A 23,782-nucleotide genomic window follows, 5' to 3' on the forward strand; every position below is an offset into this window, starting at 1 on the left:
GCTCAGTGTAATTTCTATGATGAGGAAAGAAAAATGTTTGGACTAAAATACTATAATTATACTCTGATAGTGTCTGATAAGGTCAAACAAAGACTTTCTGCAGAAAAAACAAACAAACAAGAAAGTTAACAAAAGAGACAAATTGATTCATTATCACAATTCGCTAACGGTATCCGAATCCTGCTCGATCTCTGCTCACAATTATGGTATGTTCTCTTCTGCCACCTTCTCTTTAGTTGTCAAGCCTATGATGTTTATGACTCATTAACCGCTGATATTCTTGTTATACAATGCAAAATAAATTTAGCGCTCGGACTCCTCTGCCATGTAGCATATAATTACAGAGCAAGATAATGTGTCAGGGCACAGCTTGGTCCGGCATAGCATAACTAGAATTATAAGTACATTGACACTGAACTCTTGAACCTAACGCCACCATCAGAAAGCATCCATCGCCACCCCATCACAGTGCAAAGTAAGTGACTCATTTTTGACTCTCACATTAGGAGTCATTTTCTAGATGACCTGTTGAGAGAGCTCTCTGGTTAACAACCGAACATGATGTATCTTTTCTATTATTATTCAAAATTCTATTACCATAGAGCTCAGTAGGTTCATAGTTAATTCCTGGTTCCTCTGCCAGATGCAACATCCCTACAATATTTCCACGTTGAAGCTGTTATTTAGTGTGTAACATCATGACCTGCCCTGATACTAGATCCACTGCAGAAAAATCAATTCTAATAGAGGTCAGTAGAGCCAAGGAGGTTGGCACCAATACTTTAGCACTCAAACCAGAGTAAACAAGAGACCTTATTTGAGTTCCATCCCTGTTCAAAAGAATGATATGGCCAGATCATAATGAGGACAACAGGCAGCCAGAGAAACATTCTGTTCTGTGACCTGGTTAAAAGATCAGATGGCGCCCTGTGTTAAATGACTAATTATGTTATGAGTCACAATAAAAAGGCTTTGGTCTTTTCATTTTTCTCAGCAAAAGAGATGCCAAAAACCTGTAGCCTTATCGACTCTTGAGATTGGGTTCCGAATAGTGAACTAATTTGGCAGAAAAGACTTTAGAGAAGGCAAGTGAATGCCTGTTGGGTCTATTAGTGAATTATTTCTGCAGCAACTGTGTTTTTCTCAGTGTCTGGACAGTGACAAGCAAGCAATTTTTACTGAACATATAATAATATATTGCCCCCTAAGGTACAATATCCAATATGCATGCATCAGTGCGTATCCTATCCTTATCCTAGCACAAAACACAGGAATTAAAGGGGAATATCATCATTTTTCTTACTATTACAATTGTATTAAATTTAGTGTCCAAGTCAGTCTTGTCTGTTATCCAATCAAAACTGCTTCAATTGCCAGCTCAGTGTCTCCCTCTCTCACTGTGCAGCCCCTCCCTCCTAGCTCTGTTCTTGACTAAGGTAAGTACTGAAAGTCTCCTTGGCTTTGAAGGTCTTTGTACCCTTCACTCTATTTCACATCTGATAAAAAACCTCTGTGTACATGCGTGACAGTGTCTCCTTGCTACCTTGATTACATCTGATGTACCAGACATAATTGATGGAGTGCAAGAGACATCTTCACAGGAGTAGTATGGGAGGAGTGTAGGCACACAGAACATCAACGGCAAGGAGAGCTCCAGTGTAATTTCAAGCTTGATTAAGGCCCTAAGGTGGCACAAAAACACAGTCAATTATAAATTGGCCCCCACATCCTTATATATTCAGGAAGAAGAGCACAATGACAAGGGAAAAGTTTTGCCTGAGTGATAGGGAGCAGAAGGTTGCTTTAAACTATCTTATAAATGAAGTATAATAGTATGGAGAATTGGGACAGCTTTTAGTAATTTTTGTTAATCATGACATTGAAGGAAGCTGTGTACAGATAGTCCAATTCGCTGTATCTAAAGGATTAAGAAAGCTAAAAGTTCTATTCAGGCAAAATATCAGGACAGGCAGCAATCAATATGGAATCAAGGTAGAAACTCAGGAGCCAGAAGTCAAAATAGTAATCTAGGCGCACCCAGGAACTCACAGAGTATGACCTATATATATATATTGGGCATGAAACCTGAGTTTCTGACATCAACTTAGAATTTTTGCGATGAAGCACAACGCAATGACATCACACAGTGCCACATAACTACGCAATGCGCCAGTGTGACATTGTGGGCTGTGTGCGCCATCTTGGATCTGAAAGGGTGCTCCTAACAGCTAGTTACAGAAAGTGTTGGAACAATATGAGGGACTGGGTCTGAAGATCAGAAATAAAAGTAACATCGCTTAGTACCAGGCAGCTGCTATAAAGACTACCAAAATCAGGCATTGAAAGCTAAAATAAATAGGGGAAAATAAACAGGGAAAGAAAGAAACAATTAAGTCTAACTAGTAATCATTTTTTAGATTGCAGTTTGGGGATCCTTGATACAAAAACAACCTCAAAAACTTATAAAGACAGGAAACCCAACAGGAAGTTTTTAGCTTTCTATAGATTCAATATATTCATTCCTCATGCACAATTTATAATATTGAATTTCTAAACACAGGACTCTTTAAGGTCATCTAATACACTGTGCTTAAATATATAAATGTTCCAGTGCTTTACATGAATACATACATTTACTTCTCATACAACTAGCCACAAAATATCTGCCTCCTACACGTGTCTCAGGCACCCCCCCCCCTCCTCCATTAAATAATTATGAGCAGGAAAAGTATGTGTCATCTGACTTGGGAATATCACTTATAGAGGAAACAGCCTGATGATCACAACATAATGATCATTTTAAAGGTGCTGAGATCATTTATCAGAGTTTTCTGAAAAATAAAAGCACTGATTAAAAATGTTTAGTCATCGGAGCCAGAAGGCCTGCAGTACACATAAATGTTGGCATTGCCTGTGCTGACTGTGCCTAAGACAGTGTATTTTATCTAGACTCCAGTTTCTGGAACTATTTTAATTGAAAACATTTGAAAATCAAAACTCAGGGAAAACAGTAAAAAAAAAGAGGATATTTATCCTATCTGCTTTAGATAGCCAGCCATTGCACTTTCAGCAGAATTATGATAACCTTAATATAGGTGGGGCACGGAAGGAACATTCTAAAGGCCAGGAATGTTGCATATACTTGAGTGCTGTATATAACAGTAACCTTTATTTCTCATGGAAGCAATTACCAATTCTAAACACAAAGAGAGTTTTTTTGGAAGCTGCACTAAAAGTTTGGAGTGCCCAGGCTCAGAGGAGGTGAACAATTGAAAAATCTATGATTTGGACATAGAACTCTTATCTGCTATCTTTTGCCAGATTGTGTTGCTGAGAAACATCTGAAAAACAGATAAAAAAGTGAACAAAAAACCCTGTTTTACCCTAAAAAAAAAAAAGATGTCTGCTTTATACGAGGGAAGAACAAAGTATAAGAGGATTTGATATTTTTTTTTTGACTACTGTTCGGAGCGAATGTTGTCCCATTACTTTCAGATTTAGCTGTAACTACAGAGAACTAGGAATAGCAGCCTGTGGCATAGGCTGTAGAACTACATCTGTGGGTGATTGATCAGGAACAGCTCAAAGAACTTCAATCTAGAGAAACAGAACAGTCACATGATTCATGGTGCATAGATAGATGGATTCTTATTACTGTCAGTCTGCAGGTATTGAGCTGACTATTTGACTTTAAAAGCAATAAGAATAAGACATTTATGTGAACCCATAATCTTTAGAGCAGCTGTTGTAATACTGTTTCTGTTCAAGCCCCCTTGGGGGTCCAAGATTAGCTTATAACAAGGTTACAGGTACAGGTATGGGACCTGTTATCCAGAATTTTCAGAACCTAGGCTTTTCCAGATAAGGGATAGTACCATAATTTGTATCTCCATACTTTAATTATACTATAGAATTGTTTTGCATCCAATAAGGATTAATGATAGTTGGGATCAAGCACAGGTACTGTTTTATTATTACAGAGAAAAGGGAATCATTTAACCATTAAATAAACCCAATAGGGCTGTTCTGCCCCCAATAAGGGGTAATTATATCTTAGTTGGGATCAAGTACAGGTACTGTTTTATTATTACAGAGAAAAGGGAATCATTTAACCATTAAATAAACCCAATAGGGCTGTTCTGCCCCCAATAAGGGGTAATTATATCTTAGTTGGGATCAAGTACAGGTACTGTTTTATTATTACAGAGAAAAGGGAATCATTTAACCATTAAATAAACCCAATAGGACTGTTCTGCCCCCAATAAGGGGTAATTATATCTTAGTTGGGATCAAGTACAGGTACTGTTTTATTATTACAGAGAAAAGGGAATCATTTAACCATTAAATAAACCCAATAGGGCTGTTCTGCCCCCAATAAGGGGTAATTATATCTTAGTTGGGATCAAGAACAGGTACTGTTTTATTATTACAGAGAAAAGGGAATCATTTAACCATTAAATAAACCCAATAGGGCTGTTCTGCCCCAATAAGGGGTAATTATATCTTAGTTGGGATCAAGTACAGGTACTGTTTTATTATTACAGAGAAAAGGGAATCATTTAACCATGAAATAAACCCAATAGGGCTGTTCTGCCCCCAATAATGATTAATTATATCTTAGTTGGGATCAAGTACAAGGTACTGTTTTATTATTACAGAGAAAAGAGAATACATTTTTAAATATTTCAATTATTTGTTTAAAATGGACTCAATGAGAGATGGCCTTCCCGTAATTCAAAGTTTTCTGAATAACTGATTCTATACCTGTATATGAAAATATCAGTCTTTTAGCCATATTTCCAAGGATATTTAAGACAACAGATAAGTTTTTACCCCTAATTTTTTTTACCTCTAATGTTCCTTCAAGCTTGTCTTTTAGGTATATCTAGGACAGAAAATAGACATTGCCACCAAACCTCATCCTAATTGGCCATCAAACTGAGCCTCCCCCACCACTGTGCCAAGCACCTGCAGGGGACCCTGCCCACAGATTGGTGATCACTGCTCTTGAGGCTGCAACATTTACCATAGAAACATTAGCTCATTATGGGGGTCATTTATAACGTTTTACGCAGTGCATGTTTTTTCTGCAAATGGTTGTTTTGCGCATGTTTTCCCCTAAACTGTGATCTGTCAAAAGACAAAGGATAGTGATCCAAATTACAGAACAAATCCTTATCTTGAAAACCTTAGGTCCTGAGCATTCTGGATAACAGCCCCCATATCCATGTTAGCTAATAATGAATCATTATGAAAAATACTGATGTTTTATATGTATGCTATAAGCATTTACACTGGTTATTCTATTTTTCCCCCAGTCTTTTCCTTATAATGGAGAAACACAATTATACTAGAACAAAGGTGATGATGGCATTGGATCTGCCCCATAAAGGAAGAAATGGGTAAATAGTAAAACTGGAAAACGTCCCTCAGCATCATAATTGTGAGCTTTCACAATACATGAGCTATTATCTAATATTCAGTGTTGTAATACTCAGTATTCATGTATACCCAAAATAAAGCTGTCTGATTAATATCCTTAGTGAATCTGAATGGTTCTAGTCAGGTCCAACGGGAACTTTGGGGCCAGGTAAGATATTTCTTCAAATTCAAGAGTGTCTTACTAACTGTGGGCAAGCATTGTATGTACCAAGTGGAGGATCATATAAGAAGAAGAACATATGAACCCGACAGCGTTAACTTATCATAACTCATAAACGTATGGAAAATCTCTGAGTTTTCAGGGTTTAACAGACATTAAGCCCGTGTTTGTCAAGATTGTCAAAAAGCATGCAAGTCTTCATTAGGTGCTGACAAATCCTAATTATAGATTTCAGCAGTTTGAGAAGTGACAGTGCATAGTGCAGGAAAGTAGAACACAAAAGTTTGCAATAAATTACCCAGGCTTCTCTTTAAAATCATTATTGTATAATAATATACACTAAAGTAGCTAGTATTTTTTATAACTGTAATATGCCCCATTCTGATGGGAAACATACGACCATTGGAGGGTACATGAATAAAACGGGGTACAAGTCAGCATATACTAATATATTAGTGAGACTTATTTACATTCTCTACTGTATATATATTGGCTTGATCCCTCCTATGACTTCCATGCCCTTGAACAGCTTGTTTTAATAGAATGGAACAGGATGCCGTGCATTATATATATTGCATATGCTTGCCATTTTTAAAGGAATTGGTTGGCATGTATGTAATTGCTGGCAGCTTTACAAGGGAGAGCCTTAAAAATGGGATTATATAGCTATGTTCACTGGAAGGACATTATTCCTTCTTTAAAGGAAAACTATACCCCCAGAATGAATATTTAACCAACCGATAGATTATATCATATAAAGTGGCCTATTTGAAAATCTGAAAAACTGTTGGCCCTTAGTACTTAAAATGGCAGTTTTCCAATATATCCCATAATAATCACCAACCATAGGTATCCCATAATAATCTCAAACCAATATATCCCATAATAATCTCAAACCAATATATCCCATAATAATCACCAACCATATCTAGCCCATAATAATCTCAAACCAATATATCCCATAATAATCTCAAACCAATATATCCCATAATAATCTCAAACCAATATATCCCATAATAATCACTAACCATATATATCCCATAATAATCACCAACCCTATATATCCCATAATAATCACTAACCATATATATCCCATAATAATCACCAACCATATATATCCCATAATAATCACTAACCATATCTATCCCATAATAATCACTAACCATATACATGGGACTTTTGAAATCTGTTATGATATATGTGTCCATATTATAGAAAATATTTTCTATCTTCATTCTTTTGGTGTTTTAGAAACAAATATCTTGTTATGGAATTGCAAAAAATCCATCATGTTTTGAAACCTATAAAATGATATATAGTTTTCTTTGGTAAACTAAAATTGCCCCATAAAATGTCCCTAAATTAAAAGATCACAAAATATTCAAAAATTGTCTGGCAGTGAAAGGGTTAAAGACATTTCTATACTAGTAAACATATTTTTTTGTAGTTTAGCTACTATTGTGTGGTCACCATAGCAACCGCATTATGACATCACTGATAAGTAACAACAAGTAAACACAAGCTAATTAGTATGCGGTCACCATGGCAACACTGATAAGATTAGTTTCTCTTGTGTGATCACCATAGCAACCGCATTGTGACATCACTGATAAGTAAACACAAGCTCATTAGTATGCGGTTACCATGGCAACAACAGGCTATAAAAGCCCGACACTGAGCACAGAGCTCAGTTCGAAGTGGTGACTTGCTTCGAACAACATCTGCTGACTAGAGCTCAGCAACCTTTCCCTAACAATGAATTTCACACCTTTCATTGCTTTTCTTATCCTATTGGAACAATGTTTTCATTCCTCTGATCGCTCTTCACTGACCCAGAAATTCATCCTGACACCAGAAGAATTTGAATTATTTAGAAATGTTAAAGATACAGATATTGAAGAGATCTACCCATTGGGATCAGTTATCCTAATGGTATTTACATTGGCAGTTGCCATTAACTGGACTGTTGGCCGTTTTTGGAGACATCCCTATAGAAGGGGGATGGGTTGGGCCCATCTAATATCAGTAATGATATTCACAGCGCTTCTTTATACGCGTCACACATCACTGGAGTTCCACAAAGGAAACCCAGAATATGAAGACATAGAGAATGACGAAGATGAGGAGAATGACGAGAACTTGCTAGTTTATCTCTTTGCTCTCCTGGTATTAATCTTCGGACTAGCCATTGATTGGTGTTTCAGTAACACCACTAAAAAGCGCATTAGCGTTTCTCCTAGCCAGACCAGCCATAAGAGGCAACTAGAAGAGAGGCTCTTGGTTGGTCAAGGCTTACTTGGAGAAGATGAACTGGAACGACATCTTCCACAAAAAAATCTGAGGATCTTTATTGCCACCTGGAATATGAATGGAAAAAAGGATCTTCCAGAGAGACTGGATGATTTCCTGTTTCCATTGGGTGCCGAGTCTGCACAAGACTTGTATGTTATCGGAGTGCAAGAAGGCTGCCCCAACAGGCAAGAATGGGAATACCGTCTGAAGCTGACACTGGGGCATCGTTATGTCTTGCTCCACTCAGCAGCTCACGGTGTCCTGTACCTGTCTCTGTTTATCAGGCGAGATCTCGCATGGTTCTGCTCTGAGGTTGAATGTTCAACTGTCACTACGAGATTCTTCCCAATGATTAAGACCAAAGGGGCTCTGGCTGCTTCATTTACATTCTTTGGAACCTCATTCCTTTTTATCAATGCCCACTTTGCGGCAGGAGATTCCAAAGTAAAGCAAAGAATCCAGAATTATGAGAAAATAATCAAAAACCTGCAGCTCCCAAAAAATGTTTCCGACACAAACCCCATTTACTCTGATCCCGACGATGCAACAAGCCGGTTTGATGAAGTCTTCTGGTTTGGGGACTTCAATTTCCGCTTGAGCAAGAGTCGGAGTGAAGTTGATTCCATCCTAGAGAACCTTCCAGAAAATGACATGAGGTCCCTCCTGCAGTATGATCAGCTGTCAGAAGAGGTGACTAAAGGTTCTATATTCAAAGGATTTAAGGAAGGGGAAATCCATTTCCGTCCCACATATAGATTTAATATCGGATCCGATGACTATGACACCAGTAAGAAACAGAGGACGCCTTCCTACACTGATCGAGTGATGTACAAGAGCCGGCATCAGGATGATATCCATGTTCTTAAATATGGCTCCTGCTCACTTATGAGACAATCGGACCACAAGCCTGTTTTTGGGCTATTCAAAGTATGGATACAACCAGGGTCCAATAACATTCCTTTGACTGTTTGAAAGAGAACTTTATATAACGGAACTAAAAAAAAGAACTAACATTGAAGACAAGAAATAAGAAAACAGAAAACTAACAGTCTATTGGCATGGGGAGGGTGGGAGGGCCAATGACTTAGTTTTCTTTGCCTTTGAATAAAAGACAGAAATAAAGCACTTGCACATTTAGTGAGGCACACAATATGATATAACACTGCGCTATATGAATAAAAAGAAAGTAAATTAAACTAAGCAGCACCACAAAACCGTGGATCCAAAAGTCCACTTGAATAAAGTAAAAGTCCTCCAAAGGTGCCCTATGTACAGAAACTCACTCCACGTTCCATTGGTACTCTGCAATTATAATAAAACACGCACAATGGTGTAATACGATTTAACTAGTGTATAACCGCACGTAAAATTCTACTTACAGGATAGATTTTTCATATATGCGTCTCATTGCAAGTAAAGCCGCAGCACTTCTCACTCCAATACCTAGGCAGATAACCGTGGATCATGCAGAATGTAACAGCGGTTGTGGGCAATACCCCTGCTATTAGAACTACTCACCGTGTGTCCAGGTCCATCTCTCACTGTTCGCCGCTCCGCAGGGAGAACAAGCAGAAGCCTTAAAGATAGCAGGTCCCATCACTATGAGCTCCTTGTTGAAAAGGCTGATTGCAAAGGAAGCCAGAAAACCGTAAAGGCAGAGGATACTGAAGATTAGAAAACCCTGCACTACAGTGATGAACCTCAAGAAAGGCGAAACCGGTCTGTAGTTGGGAATCTGATCAGCTATTATCCTGGCTTTTGTTTTAAACCCAATGGGTGAGCATTTAGCCTATAGGATAAACCCATATAAATGCTTTTATCTGTATGAGGCAGTCTCCTCAACTTTAATGATTTGTTTGTGAAACCACACAGTGACTCTACCTAAGTTGATCAGAAAACCCTGCACTACACTGATGAGCCTCAAGAAAGGCGAAACCGGTCTGTAGAGCTTTGCGCAGAATTCCCAGAATTCCTTTTGTTTGCTTTTATCTGTATGAGGCAGTCTCCTCAACCTTAATTATTAGTTTGCTATTCAAATATAATTTGCTGTTCCAACCTAAACAATAAATGATTAAAATCTCCTTCTTTTTTCATGTAATTATTAGAAATTCCCTTTATCACAGTAATTTTTGTACCCTCAAATTTCCCCCCATGTACCTCTGCATAATGTTTATATAAAACAGGAATTGGTTTATTGTTTTGAAGCATGATTTTCGATCTTTTTATGGCCCCTCCATGTTCCCCCACATTTAGTTTTACCGATATAATAAAGAACACCGTACATAACCTTTCTGAACTAATTTACATCTGACATATTTGTTGCACTTAAACATTGCTACTAAGGGAGACAATATACCTATATTTCTCTCTCTGTTATCTTTAATTTATTCTCTCTTAATCTTGATGGAGCTAATATCTCTTTAAAGTTACTAGCACATCTAAATACTGTTCTAGGTTTATCTCCTATAAAGGGCTCTAGATTTTTATTTTGCTTTAATATCTCCCAATTTTTCTTAATCCGCTTCGTAATTGTATAACTATCTGCATCTTTTTACTTTCTTGGTGATCCCCTTTTGCTATCAACAGTTTATCATTGCTTTATCTTTTGCTTTCTCTATAGTTTGCTCTGGTCGATGATGGCAACTCCCATAATTTATATAGGAGTTGGCATCCGGCTTCTTAAAATATGAAGAAGTGAGGAAGTTAGTGCATACAAATTGCCCCAGAAATAACTTTTGCTAGTGAAAATGCAACACATTTACTGCATTTTTGTGGGGTAAAAACACAAAAAAATACATTGACCCCCCCCCTCCCACTAAACCATACACCTTTCTGGTGAATTCAAAATGGGCACTCATATATTTTTTCCCCAAACTACAGAGTTGCAATGCTTTCCCACAATTGGCGGTTTTGATGAAATTCCTGAACATCACATTAAATCTTCCACTTTCAAGCACCTTATCTCCCACATAGCATTAGGTATCAAAAAAATATCCTAAATATGAAAGCCCATTGTGTATAGGATCACCAAAGTATCTGGCATTTAGAGACCCCAAAAGGAAGTTAGTGCATACAAATTGCCCCAGAGATAACTTTAGCTAGTGACAATTCAACACATTTAATGCATTTTTTGTTGGGTAAAAACACCAAAAAATATGTTGACCCCCTAAACCATATACAGAGTTGCAAAATTAGGGAAACAGTAGAATACATTTTTTTAAAAAAAAGTTGTTTGGAACATGGAAAACTATTTTACTAGGACATAATGCTCAGGGTAAGCAGAATGGCATTATGGGTACAAGGGTACGCAGCGCTGTACAATCTTATAATATACAAAATTACACACAGGGAGGACAAGTGTTATAATAAATACAATAAAAAAAGTATAAATACACAGGGAGTAAGTGCCATGTGGTATGAGACACAGTAGGAAGGAGGTCCCTGCCCCACAGAGCTTACTATCTAAGTGGTAACCCTAATATCAAGATATAACTGCATGGCCCAAATAACCCAACCACAGGCCCAATAAATCCCAACTGTCTACTACGGCATCTTATAGCAGCCCCTTTGTCATTTGACAGAATCCACAGATTGGCAGTCCAGGCCTTCAAAGGGTTATAACACACATACTGAATACACAAAGAAAGTGAAATGAGAAATAATGTTCAGAAATCCTCACTGGGCATTACTGATTATCAAATTCTGAGAGTTGTAGTCCAGAGCAAGACTGTCAAACAAGTTTAAGAAACTGATATATATACAGGGTTTAGCCACAAATATTGTGCCTGACTATAGCATTTATTAAGGTGCAAGGAGCTGTAGTGTCAGTTTACTCCTGAGCACCTGGACCATCTATTTACTGTGGGTAAGCAATTCTCTACTTTGAAATGCTTAGAACTATATACCTCCTGTAATTTTTATATTCAGTTTACTCCTGCACAGGAAATAATATACTGTATATACAGATCTAGCAGTAGAGTAATAAACAATATTGTGATCTAAGAAATAAAACAATTATAACGGTTTGAATTTGCAACCTCTCTACTTAGTATAACATACTGTATATACTCGAGTATAAGCCTAGTTTTTCAGCACCCAAAATGTGCTGAAAAACTCACCTTCAGCTTACACTCGAGTCGGGTGCCATGTGTCCCTCCAGACTAGCACTCTCTGTCCTTTGTGTGCAAATTAGGCCACCCGCAACCAGACCTTCCAGTGCCCTGGCCCACTCCCAGTTGCAATACTTATTTCCCCTTATTTCGGGACTGCTGCCAGTTTGCCAATGTGCAATAGCATGGGGTAGTACTCATATTGTTTTTGTTGAACCTCTTCTCCACTTACAAAGCTAGTTTACTGTTTTTCTTTTAAATAAATATTTTAAAACATATACGCCACTGATGGCCCAATTACTGTAATTTTATTGGTATTTATTTTGATTATTAAAACTTAGCAGTAGCGGTTGCATTTCCCACCCTAGGCTTATACTCGAGTCAATAAGTTTTTCCAGTTTTCTTAGGTAAAATTAGGTACCTCGGCTTATATTCGGATCAGCTTATACTCGAGTATATACTGGTAACTTATTATAACTATACCCTGTTTGTGTTCACACCTTGTAAAGCACTACATGCAATTTTGGTACTATATAAACAAATAAATACATTCATACACCCCATTGTACCTCTTCACTTACTCACTGAGCTACAAGAGCACATGTACGGTATGGGTTTTATTTTAATATATATTACTGTTATTTATATACGCACAATATGAGGAACCAGAGAACACATACTGGTGTTTCTCCTATAGCTTTTAACTTTCACCGGTAATTCAAAGGCATCATCCATATGAATAGATCATTACACTTCTGCACATTTAAATAATCTGTGACTAGTCTCCAGAGCTAACACTTCATTAGCATAAAAAACACATGTGACATTGAAGAAGATCAAAGGCATTCCAGCAAGCACGTTCACAAATGTGCCTGTTTTGGGTTTTACAATGTTTACTGAGTGAATAAGCTCACTAGGAGCTTCTAGTGGTAACCTTTTCATTGCAGTTTGGGTTAACTAAGATAGTTATCTTGTGATATCACAACTGGTTGTAACCAGACACATTTTGGGATGCCCAGCGCTTCATCTGTACATGACCAGGGCTCCCCTTAGACTATAACAAGGTTACCAGAATCTGAATAGGTTGCTTTATCAGCCATTTTACCAACGCTCCTTTAGTATATAGATAGAACATCAAGTAAGAGCCCACCTAACATCTAATTGACCTTAAACATGGGCCTTCAGGAAGAATAAATACCCAAATATGAACCAGATTCAGTTCCATGAGCAATACTTTTCTCTTGTGGTTTATCACTGGTTTATTACTTGAATCCTCCATTTAAGTCTAAGGGAAAATCTGTAATGTAATTCATGGAATCCTTCCCTGTGTTCCAGCCAACACTTGGGAGCCACCGACTGAGTGGATAATATTTACAAATATAACGTTTGCTGTAAGCTATGAGTTACAAAATGTGTAGTACTGTATTATGGTCTGTAGTATAATAGTCTGTAGTATAATGTACAGACCAGTGCTTCTCTATTCTATATGGCTACACACATTCCTTCTGTACATTTGTTTATGTTTGAAAACCACTTACTTTTGCAGAAAAATGTAGCAGGGAGCCACTGATATTACCGTTGTTGCACTTCACAATTAAATTTTGATTTCTGGTATTTTCCGCATCCAAAATGCCATTTCCATGGATTGGTGGTCTCACCGAATTTGAAGATGTTTTCTGGTAGGCAATGCAGGTCATACCTAAGAAATTAGCTGGCTTGATTATAACAGCCTCCAGAGCAATATTTAGAGAAACCTGTAAAAATATAATGAAGAAATAGTAAACTGGTAATGTCAACATATGCAATGGGATTATTTACAGAAAAAACATCAGCATTGTATCTGTTGCTACACACCCATTAGCACTTAACCAAAGAAAACGATCAGATTTGCTTTTAACATTGGACCTACTGTAGAATTGCCAAACCTAAAACATGATTGGTTTCTATTAGTTTCTGACCTGGGGGACAATTGCCCAGTTAAATAAGCCCCTGTAACAAGAAGTGGGAGTGGATCAAACCCCTGACACTACAGTCTGTGTTCTACCAAAAACCATAGCTGTCAGGAAAATGTATTAGCAAATATATCCTATCATTACAACTTAGTCCACAGCTAAAGTTGGAAACCTCTTTAAAAAAAAAAAGAGAAAGCATGAAATATGCACAAAAATGCTATAATGCACTGGTGCAGTTGTTCCTCACATCTAAGCTTTTATTTTCAAAATACAATATCTGTAAATGGAGTGCTTTTACCCTTATCAGTAAGTTCACCTATTGTGATGGTAGGTAGTGATGGGCGAAATGTTTTGCCAGGCATGTATTCGTGGCGAATTTCCGTGTTTCGCCATTGGCGGATTGTTTCGCGAAACGGATGAAAAAATTAGCCGCGGAAAAATTCGCTGCACGTCCAAAAATTTATATTTAATAATTAAAATAATAGCCGCGGGCGACAAAAGAATAGCCATGCGACGAAATAATAGCCGTGCGACGAAATAATAGCCGCGGGCGACGAAATAATTGCCGCGCGACAAAATAATAGCCGCGAGTGACGAAACAATAGCCGCGTGACAAAATAATAGCCGCGGGCAACGAAACAATTGCCACGTGACAAAATAATAGCCACGGGCGACAAAACAATAGTCGCGGGCGACAATTTTTTTTGTCACACGGCATTTTCGCCGTTTCGCGAATTTTTCACCGTTTTGCGGATTTTTCTCCGTTTCGCAGATCTTATGAAAAAATTCTCTTTAGCTCAAAAAGACAGGTGATGTTTTGGCCCCCCCCGGGCCCTATTTCGAAACAATAGTGACTACAACACAGTTATAAAGCCAAATGTACATTTGTGTAGTAGTGACTATTATTTAAGGCTAACTAAAGTCATGGGGCCAATTCACTAAAGTCCAAAAAAAATTTGTGATATTTATAGCATGCATTAAAAATATTATCACAATTAACGATCGATTCACTAAAAGGACACTTGTCTGAATTAAGAAGCGATGTTATTGTCATTATTTATCTGGCGTATTTTTAAGCGTTATTTTAAAGCATGCAATATATTTATGCGTTATTTCGTAGCATGCGATATAAGCGCACGCTATTACGCACATATCAGTTACTTTCTGAAAACTACTGTTCTGAAAATGACCATTTCCCTGAAAACTGGAGGCTGCATCACTCTACAATACTTTACAATCACCAGCTGCAATGTTGTTTAGTAACGCCTACTCCTGGGAGGCGGTAAGTTTCACAGTAATTATCGCCACATTTTATGCTTTTAACACTTCAAATATGTTTGTGAATTATGCGTTAGTATGCGATAATTACCTCAATGCGATAAAAATAACGCTATACGATAATGCGGTATTTTGCGTATGCAATATGAATGTTAATGCATGAAAAATGACTGATGGATCAGTATTTAATTATCGCACACTTTTTAACGCAAAAATCTATGCGATAAGCGTTAACGACCTTTAGTGAATCGGCCCCATAGTGTGCTGTTGGATGTTAGCATGATTCAAATTAAATTAGGCTGTTCAGATTGCTGATTGGTTGCTATGATAACTGCAGTTGTGCAATGCAGTGAATGAGCCCTATGAATTGTTGTCATCAGCAACAGCAAAATCATTTTAGGGATGCCCAAAATAATGGGAGGATTGTATGTGTTGCAAACATTGATATTGTTTATAAGTCAGGCTTCCACTAGGCCTCCTACACGCCTGGGACCCCACACAGTCCCAATTTTATTTCCTTTTGTTTACCAGGAACCACATAGAGCTGCCACCATATCACAACATAACTTACGATGCTGTAGGTTCTTCAGGGAGAACTTTAAAAATTAAACTTGATCAAGTTTTGTTTCCATGACTGCAATTTTTTCCCAGTATATTTACTAAAAAAAAGTTGATTGCATTGGGGGGGGATTAGTCTATCATTATGGAATTTTTATTGTTCAAAACCTTTTTTTAAATGTTTCTATACATGAAATTCAAAACTTTCAAAATAAAATAGCTTGTAATGTTGACAATACACCTCCTACTGACTTCTATAGAAACTTGCCAAAAGTTGCTGAATTTTTTTCATTTAAAAATGCCAAGATTTTTTGATTGAAATTTGAATTGAAATTTGAGCTACAAAAATGCGAATGTAAAAAAAAATTGAGATTGCACATTGTTAGATCTCAGAAAAAAAACTGAAATTTGAATACATTTGACCTCGAGGAAGCCCATGTATTAACATTCTTATTTTGTGAGGTTTTTAAAACTCACAACAAAATTAATTTTCACTAAAACCAGAACTGTCTAGACATTTATTAGAAGAATGGGAAAAGCACAAACAAATGTAATTGTTAAACAAAAAACACACATTTGGGGGTTTTTTTTGGGGGGGGGGTATGTTTTTACACAAATCTTCATGGACTATCAAATGAAAAAACTTTGAAAGCCTCTAAAACCACAAATGAAATGAAGATTGTTACAATATGCATAGGACAGCCCCCATTGATTTCTACATGACATGAGATGGTGAATAGTGATGAGCATATTTTTTCGCTAGGCATGGATTTGCAGCGAATTTCCACATTTTGCCATTGGCGAATTGTTTCGAGAAATTTCCACGAAAATTCTCCACGGAAAAATTTGGCGCGCAAAAAAAAAAAAGATGCGGTCGACAAAAAAAGTTACGCAACAAACACGTTTCACAGATTTTTCAGCATTTTGTTTATTGCCGTTTCGTTGTGATTTTCATGGTTGTGATGTATAATATAATAAATAATAGTGGAAAAAAACACCAATCGTAAAAAAAATAAATAAAAAATGAACGTTATAAAATGGCTCCCCTTAAGGCCCCCCTTAATGTGAATTCTTTATTTGAAACTTTTATATGTTCTGCTATATTTTTTGAAGAGGCTGTTGTTTATGAACTGTATGTTCAATAGAGGATTGTTATAATAACACTCTTTTCATATAGCTCTTATAAAAATACAATATGTTGGCCAGTGTCTGTTTTTATTACAATAATAAATTGCTACTAATTCTGACAATCTGGCCGTATGTTTAATACTACTCTTTATTTCTCCCTGTGTAGAACTGTTCCGAGCTTGCATTTCATGGGAACTGGGACACTAACACATTCCTTTTCCCTCAAAATAGAAAAGTTATGTGGTTTGGCTTTGTTCTTTACAGAATGATTAACACGCTCTCGATATTGTTAACAGCATCACTGCTTGTAATTCAGAATATTTCTATAGCCGGCTAATAAAATATCTTCTTAAGCCCAAACCACTAGACACATAAAACTGGTTCATGGTAATTTATTTTGTTTTTTGGAGATTCTGATCATTCATAGTAATCCAAGGCCAATGCTGGAGCATAAGTGGCACAAAACATACACAGTATTTATTACCCAAGTCAAACTGTACAGAAACACAAATTCAACCATTAATTTTTCCACAATGGTGCATTACCATTCCCATGTAATATTTACTGTCTAACAAAGAAGGTACATTGTTTAAAGCGACAGTTATGTTTTTAAACACTGAGAACCAAATAACTGGGCAAAGTTATAGTATAGACCAGTGGCTCGCTTGCCACCCCCTTTCATGTTGCTCCCAGTGACCTCAAAGTAGGTGACCATTTTTACATTTCTGGCTTGGAGGCAAACATAAAGATAAAGATTTAATCCAAACAGCGCCTCCTGAAGACCAGCAGTCCACATGGGGCTACCAAATAGCCAATCACAGTCCTTATTTTGCATCTTCAAGAAAAGTTTTTCATGCTTGTGTGGCTCACCAACACTTTTTACACATGTTTTTCATTTTGATCTTAAAGAATTGAATCTACAATATTTTTTCACATAAAAGAACCAGTCCTGTATGGCTGGCAGGTGCTTGGTATGGGGCTCATCTTGAAGACCAGTGAGGGGGAGAAAAGAGAAGAATGTCCATTTACTCTCCAAGATACCCCTGAAAGCCCAGCTTGGAGGTCAATTTGTGAGAGATTAGGAGTAAATATGTATGTAGTTTAGACATTCTTGTAAATACAACTACATCAGTATTTTCCTAAACCTGTACTAATTTCATGAGTTAAGGGGGACCCTGGACAAAGGTTGGATCTTCAAGTGGGGCTTGAACTCAAAAAGTCTGAGAACCATTGATTTAGGATGAACACCAGAAAATAGCCACAGTCCAGTCTTATGGTAAACACCAGGGGAGTAGACAATAGAAAGAGCTAGACTAGCCTTTTGATGGGGGGGGGGGGTCTGCTTCTATTTTCTCTGTACTTTGTTCACAGCTATATCTTTCTTTCAATTCCTGTTTTTTTTATTAAATAAATGTATGTATGCATAGTAGAAATATACATTAATCACAACTAATCACAATTAACTGAACTAATTGTTTTTATGATTTAAACAATAGGCAAAAAGTATGTTCAGTACAAGGCCTATCCATTACACTCATGTTGAACAAGGGGTATACATACTAGCCTAGAGTTAACTAACATTAAATTTTCAAGTTGCCCCACAAAAAATTTGTGAAACACAACTTTTTTTTACGTGACCATGCCCATTTTGACACAACCGCACCCAATTTGATGCAACCGTGCCTATTTTGGCGCAGCACAGATATTCGCCACAAATCCATGCCTGCCAAAAAATGTCACTCAACACTAATAAGAAGTAGAAAACATTTACTCCATAGTTCACTAACTAGAGATCATCACAGAAGATAGTTTATATATTCCTATCTTCAGATCATTATGTGAGCATTTTAAAGAGATGGCGAGCCACATTAGTGTCCTTTCTTGCCCTCAACCTTAGACGGTTGATTGAGGTAACACAGGAATGCAATCCTTTATCCACAATCAAATGCTATAGTTTGACGTGCTAAAGCTGAAAATTAGAGTTGTTCATACAAATGAAATCACTGTAATAAAAAGAGAATTGCTGAGATGAGCTGTATGTAAGTTCGGGTATGGAATGCTCAAGACATGGGATTTTCTAAATTAATTGTCTTTCCATAGTGAAGAGTGCGAAGCATTGTTCTATCATAAACGTGGATCAATGCGAGGTTAGTTAATATCAAGTACATTGTACTATCTAATTATTACAGCGAAAAAGCAAATCTGTTAATTTAAAAAAAAAAAATGGAAAATGCCATGTTTCTGGATAATGGGTTTCTGAACAATAGATCCCAAACCTGTGCTTACTCTTTTGTTTTTATTCTAAAGCACAAGATTTATACTCTGTTTTCTCCGTCTAGTTCTGTACCTCTGCTTCTCCCTTTCATCATAATGAAAAACAAGCTTGTAAATGTGTCTCTGTAGTATTATTATTTGAAAACGCTTTAGAGGAAAGATACATACTATAAAAGCTCAATTACCAGTTTAATTGACCGTAAGAAACAATTAAACAACCTTGCTGAAACATGAGGTCAAACGAGTACATTTTTTAAAATCAAAACACATCACATTGTTTTGTTTGCGTTAATTACTTCGCTAACTATTCTTTTTTATGTGTACATAGAATTTTTTTAATAAAAGATCTACTTTCATTATAACATAATCTAGTATAATAATCTAGTAATCAAACCCATTATAGGTGGGGTAGACTGCTTTTTACATGGGACTCCCGCTGGCCCTTTACAGTAAATGATGAATAAAGAAAGTTTGTGAATATGAGAGTGTTTATTAGATGCTTCGCATTTTGGGAATTTTAGTGCTAAAAAACTCCAATCTTGAAAATAAATTAAACTCAAACCTTGATAAATCACCCCCCCCCCCCCCCCCAATTGATTAAACTGGTAGAGGTTGGAATTTTCTTCACAAATACATCTGTTTATGGCTTATTTAGGACACACAGACACACCTCAATGAGCCTTTGCAATATAGTAGAAGATACGGGGGTCATTTATGATTACAGCGCAGGTTGCAAAGTGCAATTTTAGACCCTTTTTTTAGCCCTATGGTGGCAGGATTTCTATGGTTCCTCTGGGCAACAGCATCAGCGGTTGTGGTGGTAAATGAGCCTACTGTGTTCTATTCAGGGGGAGTACTGAATTAATAAAATTGGTTTCTAAGCAGTTGATACATTTTTATTAACAGGTATAGGGCACATAGTCGTGCCATAGGACATAGGCACAAAAAGCAGCTTTTTGTTTACAGTCAGTGCCGGACTAGTCCACCAAGATACTGGAAAAAACCTCAGTCTGGCAGCCACAATCTCTTATATACCTGTGCCCGCCCTGGTCCATAAACTGCATACATGGGCAGGTTGGGCACTGATATAGAAGAGATCACAGAATACTGATCTGGCAAGGTCTGAGTTGGGAGAGGGTGGGTCAAGGTTAGGGCAAGCTTGCCCACTTGCATTCGGTCTTGTACCAGCACCGGGGTTCAAAGCAGAGGCCTTCCTTATTACTAGCATGAATCTACCCATGGAAGCTGTCCTAATAATTAGATTTAATCTTATTATCTCAATGGAACCTAATATACGGGACTACCCCAAAGATAAGATGCCAGAGGAGACAGCTGGGCATAAATTTATATAAAGCTGCCAAGGCTAGTACCTTAAAGACTTCTTATTCATAGAATTCCCATAACTTTGACTTGCAAATAAGGAACTTTGTTACAGCACTGGAATACAATGCATATATATATTTACAACTGTTTTTCTTTGCATCAGATAAGAAGCCCGTACTATTACATAAGCTAATATAACTGCAAATGTCATGTTACTCATAGGAAATATTGTCTTGAAGGCTCTAAATTCTACACACAGTATATAATTCCATATTCTGAAAATTATTTGCATGATTCTGTGTTTCTTTTTGCATATAATACAGCACTGCCATAATGTAAAAGACTTGTAAAGTTATGCAATCTTGCTTTCATTTTCAATGTGATAATATAAATGCTGAACTATAGGACTCATGTATGTCCTCAAGTGCAGTCACATTACACATAAAACCATTAATGGTCAAAATGTGCTCCTTGCACTTCCATATAGCACCACTCAATCCTTCCTGCCTTCAGTTCCAAATTGAGCGGTTCTGGACCAACTGATACAGGTGAACCATGGAGTACCAACACCACCGCACCAGCCTGTAACTCAAGAGTTCCCTTCCTGTGTCAATTTCTGGCAATTGTGTCGAAAGAAAGGGGTGTCAACAGCCACAACTGCACCCAATTTCCAAAGAAGCACAAACACAGTTGCATCAATTTTGGGATATCGGGCAACTGTGGTTGGTGCCGTGCAACTGCATTAAAATAACATTGCAGCAATTTTTAACATAACACAATTGTATAAACTCAAAAAAGCAAATATTACTAAATGTTAATAAATGCAATGCAGGAAATATTTTTCTCAATTTCTTGTTGAGAACCTCAAATGAGCCCAGAGCTAAACACATACAAGTATGTATGTATGTATATGTATGTATATCTTTATTTATAAAGCGCTACTTATGTACGCAGCGCTGTACAGTAGAATACATTTATACAAACGGGGTTATTAAGATAATAATAGATAAATACAAAGTATAACAATAAATAGAAATAAATACAAGATACAGTTGCAATAAGTTAAGAGTTAGACACAAGAGGAAGGAGGTCCCTGCCCCGTAGAGCTTACAATCTATATGGGAGGGTAATTTACAGACACAAATAGGCAAATATAAGTGCTGTAGGTCACAGTGGGTGACATTACAATATAAGTGCTAGTTCCCAGATCAGGTGCTGGGTGAGTGCTCCAAAAGGTAGTCTTTAAGTTTAGTTTTAAAAAGACTGTATGGGATCCATTATCTGGAAATCCGTTATCCAGAAAGCTCCGAAATTACAAGAAGGCCATCTCCCATAGACTCCATAATAATCAAATAATTCAAATGTTTTGAAAAATTATTTCATTTTTCTCTGTAATAATAAAACAGTACCTTGTACTTGATCCCAACTAAGATATAATTACCCCTTATTGGGGCAGAACAGCCCTATTGGGTTTATTTAATGGTTAAATGATTCCCTTTTCTCTGTAATAATAAAACAGTACCTGTACTTGATTCCAACTAAGATATAATTACCCCTTATTGGGGGCAGAACAGCCCTATTGGGTTTATTTAATGCTTAAATAATTCCCTTTTCTCTGTAATAATAAAACAGTACCTGTACTTGATCCCAACTAAGATATAATTACCCCTTATTGGGGGCAGAACAGCCCTATTGGGTTTATTTAATGGTTAAATGATTCCCTTTTCTCTGTAATAATAAAACAGTACCTGTACTTGATTCCATACCTGTACAACAGAGCAGTGGCACACCAACTATAATACATAGGATACCCAGCCAATGAGTATTATAAGGGTATTCACACTAGAATTCAGTGATCTACATATATATCTTATGATTAATTTATAAAAAAATATATTCCTTTGTGATTCAGTCAGCCTTAAACTGTATTGCAAAAGGTATATTAATAAATATATACGTGTTGAAAGGGAACACTAGACCTACTTGATGTGTGATCTAGAACACCAAAATAAGTAGGTCTTTGTTTCCCTACCAGAATATTTTTTTGGAGAAGTCTTCTAGTTTTTGCACCACTTTCTCTTAAAAATGATGCCAAATAAATGAATGCCTCTATTGTATTGTCTGTCACCTTTCTTCTGTGATAGTGGAAGGAAGGCAAACCTATTCTAGAGGGTTTAGCTGAGCTAAATAATGCAATAATGTTTAAAGAATTTTAAATGCTTCTGTAGGGGACTGGTAAAATGGTTGCCCCTTTTCCCTGGCAGTTCTCTAGCACCTTAGATGCCTAGAAGAGTCCTTATCCTAGGTAAGTCCCTTTTTCCTGGGTTAAAATATGACCAATGTAGTTCACTAGTTTGGCCACTAGATGACTGTGTAATGTGTAACAATACCTAAGACAGAGCAGACATGTACTCTGGGTCCATTTTGTGTAGATGCCCACCTGAGCAGGTAAGTGGGACTACAGGTTTAGGTCTAGATATATCAGGATATACTTTGTAATTGGTCACACTAGGGGGGAGATTTACTAATCCACTAATCCGAATCCCGAAACGGAAAAATTTTGGCGTCTTTTCTTGTTCGTACTTGTCGTGACTTTTTCGTCGCCGCCGCGACTTTATCGTATTTTGCGCAACTATTTCATCGCCGTAGCGATTTTTTCGTATTGAACGATTGTAAATGGCGGAAAAACCAATCCGATTTTGTCGCGACGGCGACTAAAAAGTTGCGGAAAATATACGAAAAAGTCGCGATGGCGACGAAAAAGTCGTGGAACATACGAAAAAGTTGCGCCGGCAATGAAAAAGTCGCAAAAATACCGATCATTACGAAAAAAACGAATTTGAGCGCCTTCGGACCGTTCGTGGATTAGTAAATCTCCCCCTAGGTGTGACAGATAATTAGAGTTAGCTAGAGAGTAGCTTTGGTTTCAACGAGGATTGTCAGAGGGATGAAATATCCTATTGCATAGAATTAGGAGTATATACCTGATCTGTGCTATGAGTAAAGCCTGAAGTTCTGTTAGGTTCATATTCCTATGTGGATTCAGTTATATAAATCAGTTAAAAAACCACTGGCACCATTCTTTGTGGGAAAGTATAGGTGTAGCTTAGGGAAATGGTTATAAATAACGCATAAATATATCACATGCTTTAAAATAGCGCTTAAAAATATGTCATCGCCAGATAAATAACGACAAGAACATCGCTTCTTAATTCAGACAAGTGTCCTTTTAGTGAATTGATCATTAATTCTCAAAATATAAGGGG

General features: G+C 37.1%; 1 protein-coding gene across 1 annotated transcript in view; it reads right to left on the reverse strand.

Annotated features, from left to right (window-relative positions):
* adgra1 (adhesion G protein-coupled receptor A1) overlaps positions 1-23,782 on the reverse strand; it is a 426,613-nt gene that overhangs the window by 280,244 nt on the left and 122,587 nt on the right. The window contains exon 12 of the mRNA XM_018095935.2: positions 13,542-13,757. Coding sequence (XP_017951424.2) covers positions 13,542-13,757 — 216 coding nt within the window. The remainder of the gene's footprint in view (positions 1-13,541; positions 13,758-23,782) is intronic.

The sequence above is a fragment of the Xenopus tropicalis genome, chromosome 7 (genome assembly GCF_000004195.4).
Source record: "Xenopus tropicalis strain Nigerian chromosome 7, UCB_Xtro_10.0, whole genome shotgun sequence".
In the NCBI taxonomy this organism is placed as follows: domain Eukaryota; kingdom Metazoa; phylum Chordata; class Amphibia; order Anura; family Pipidae; genus Xenopus; species Xenopus tropicalis.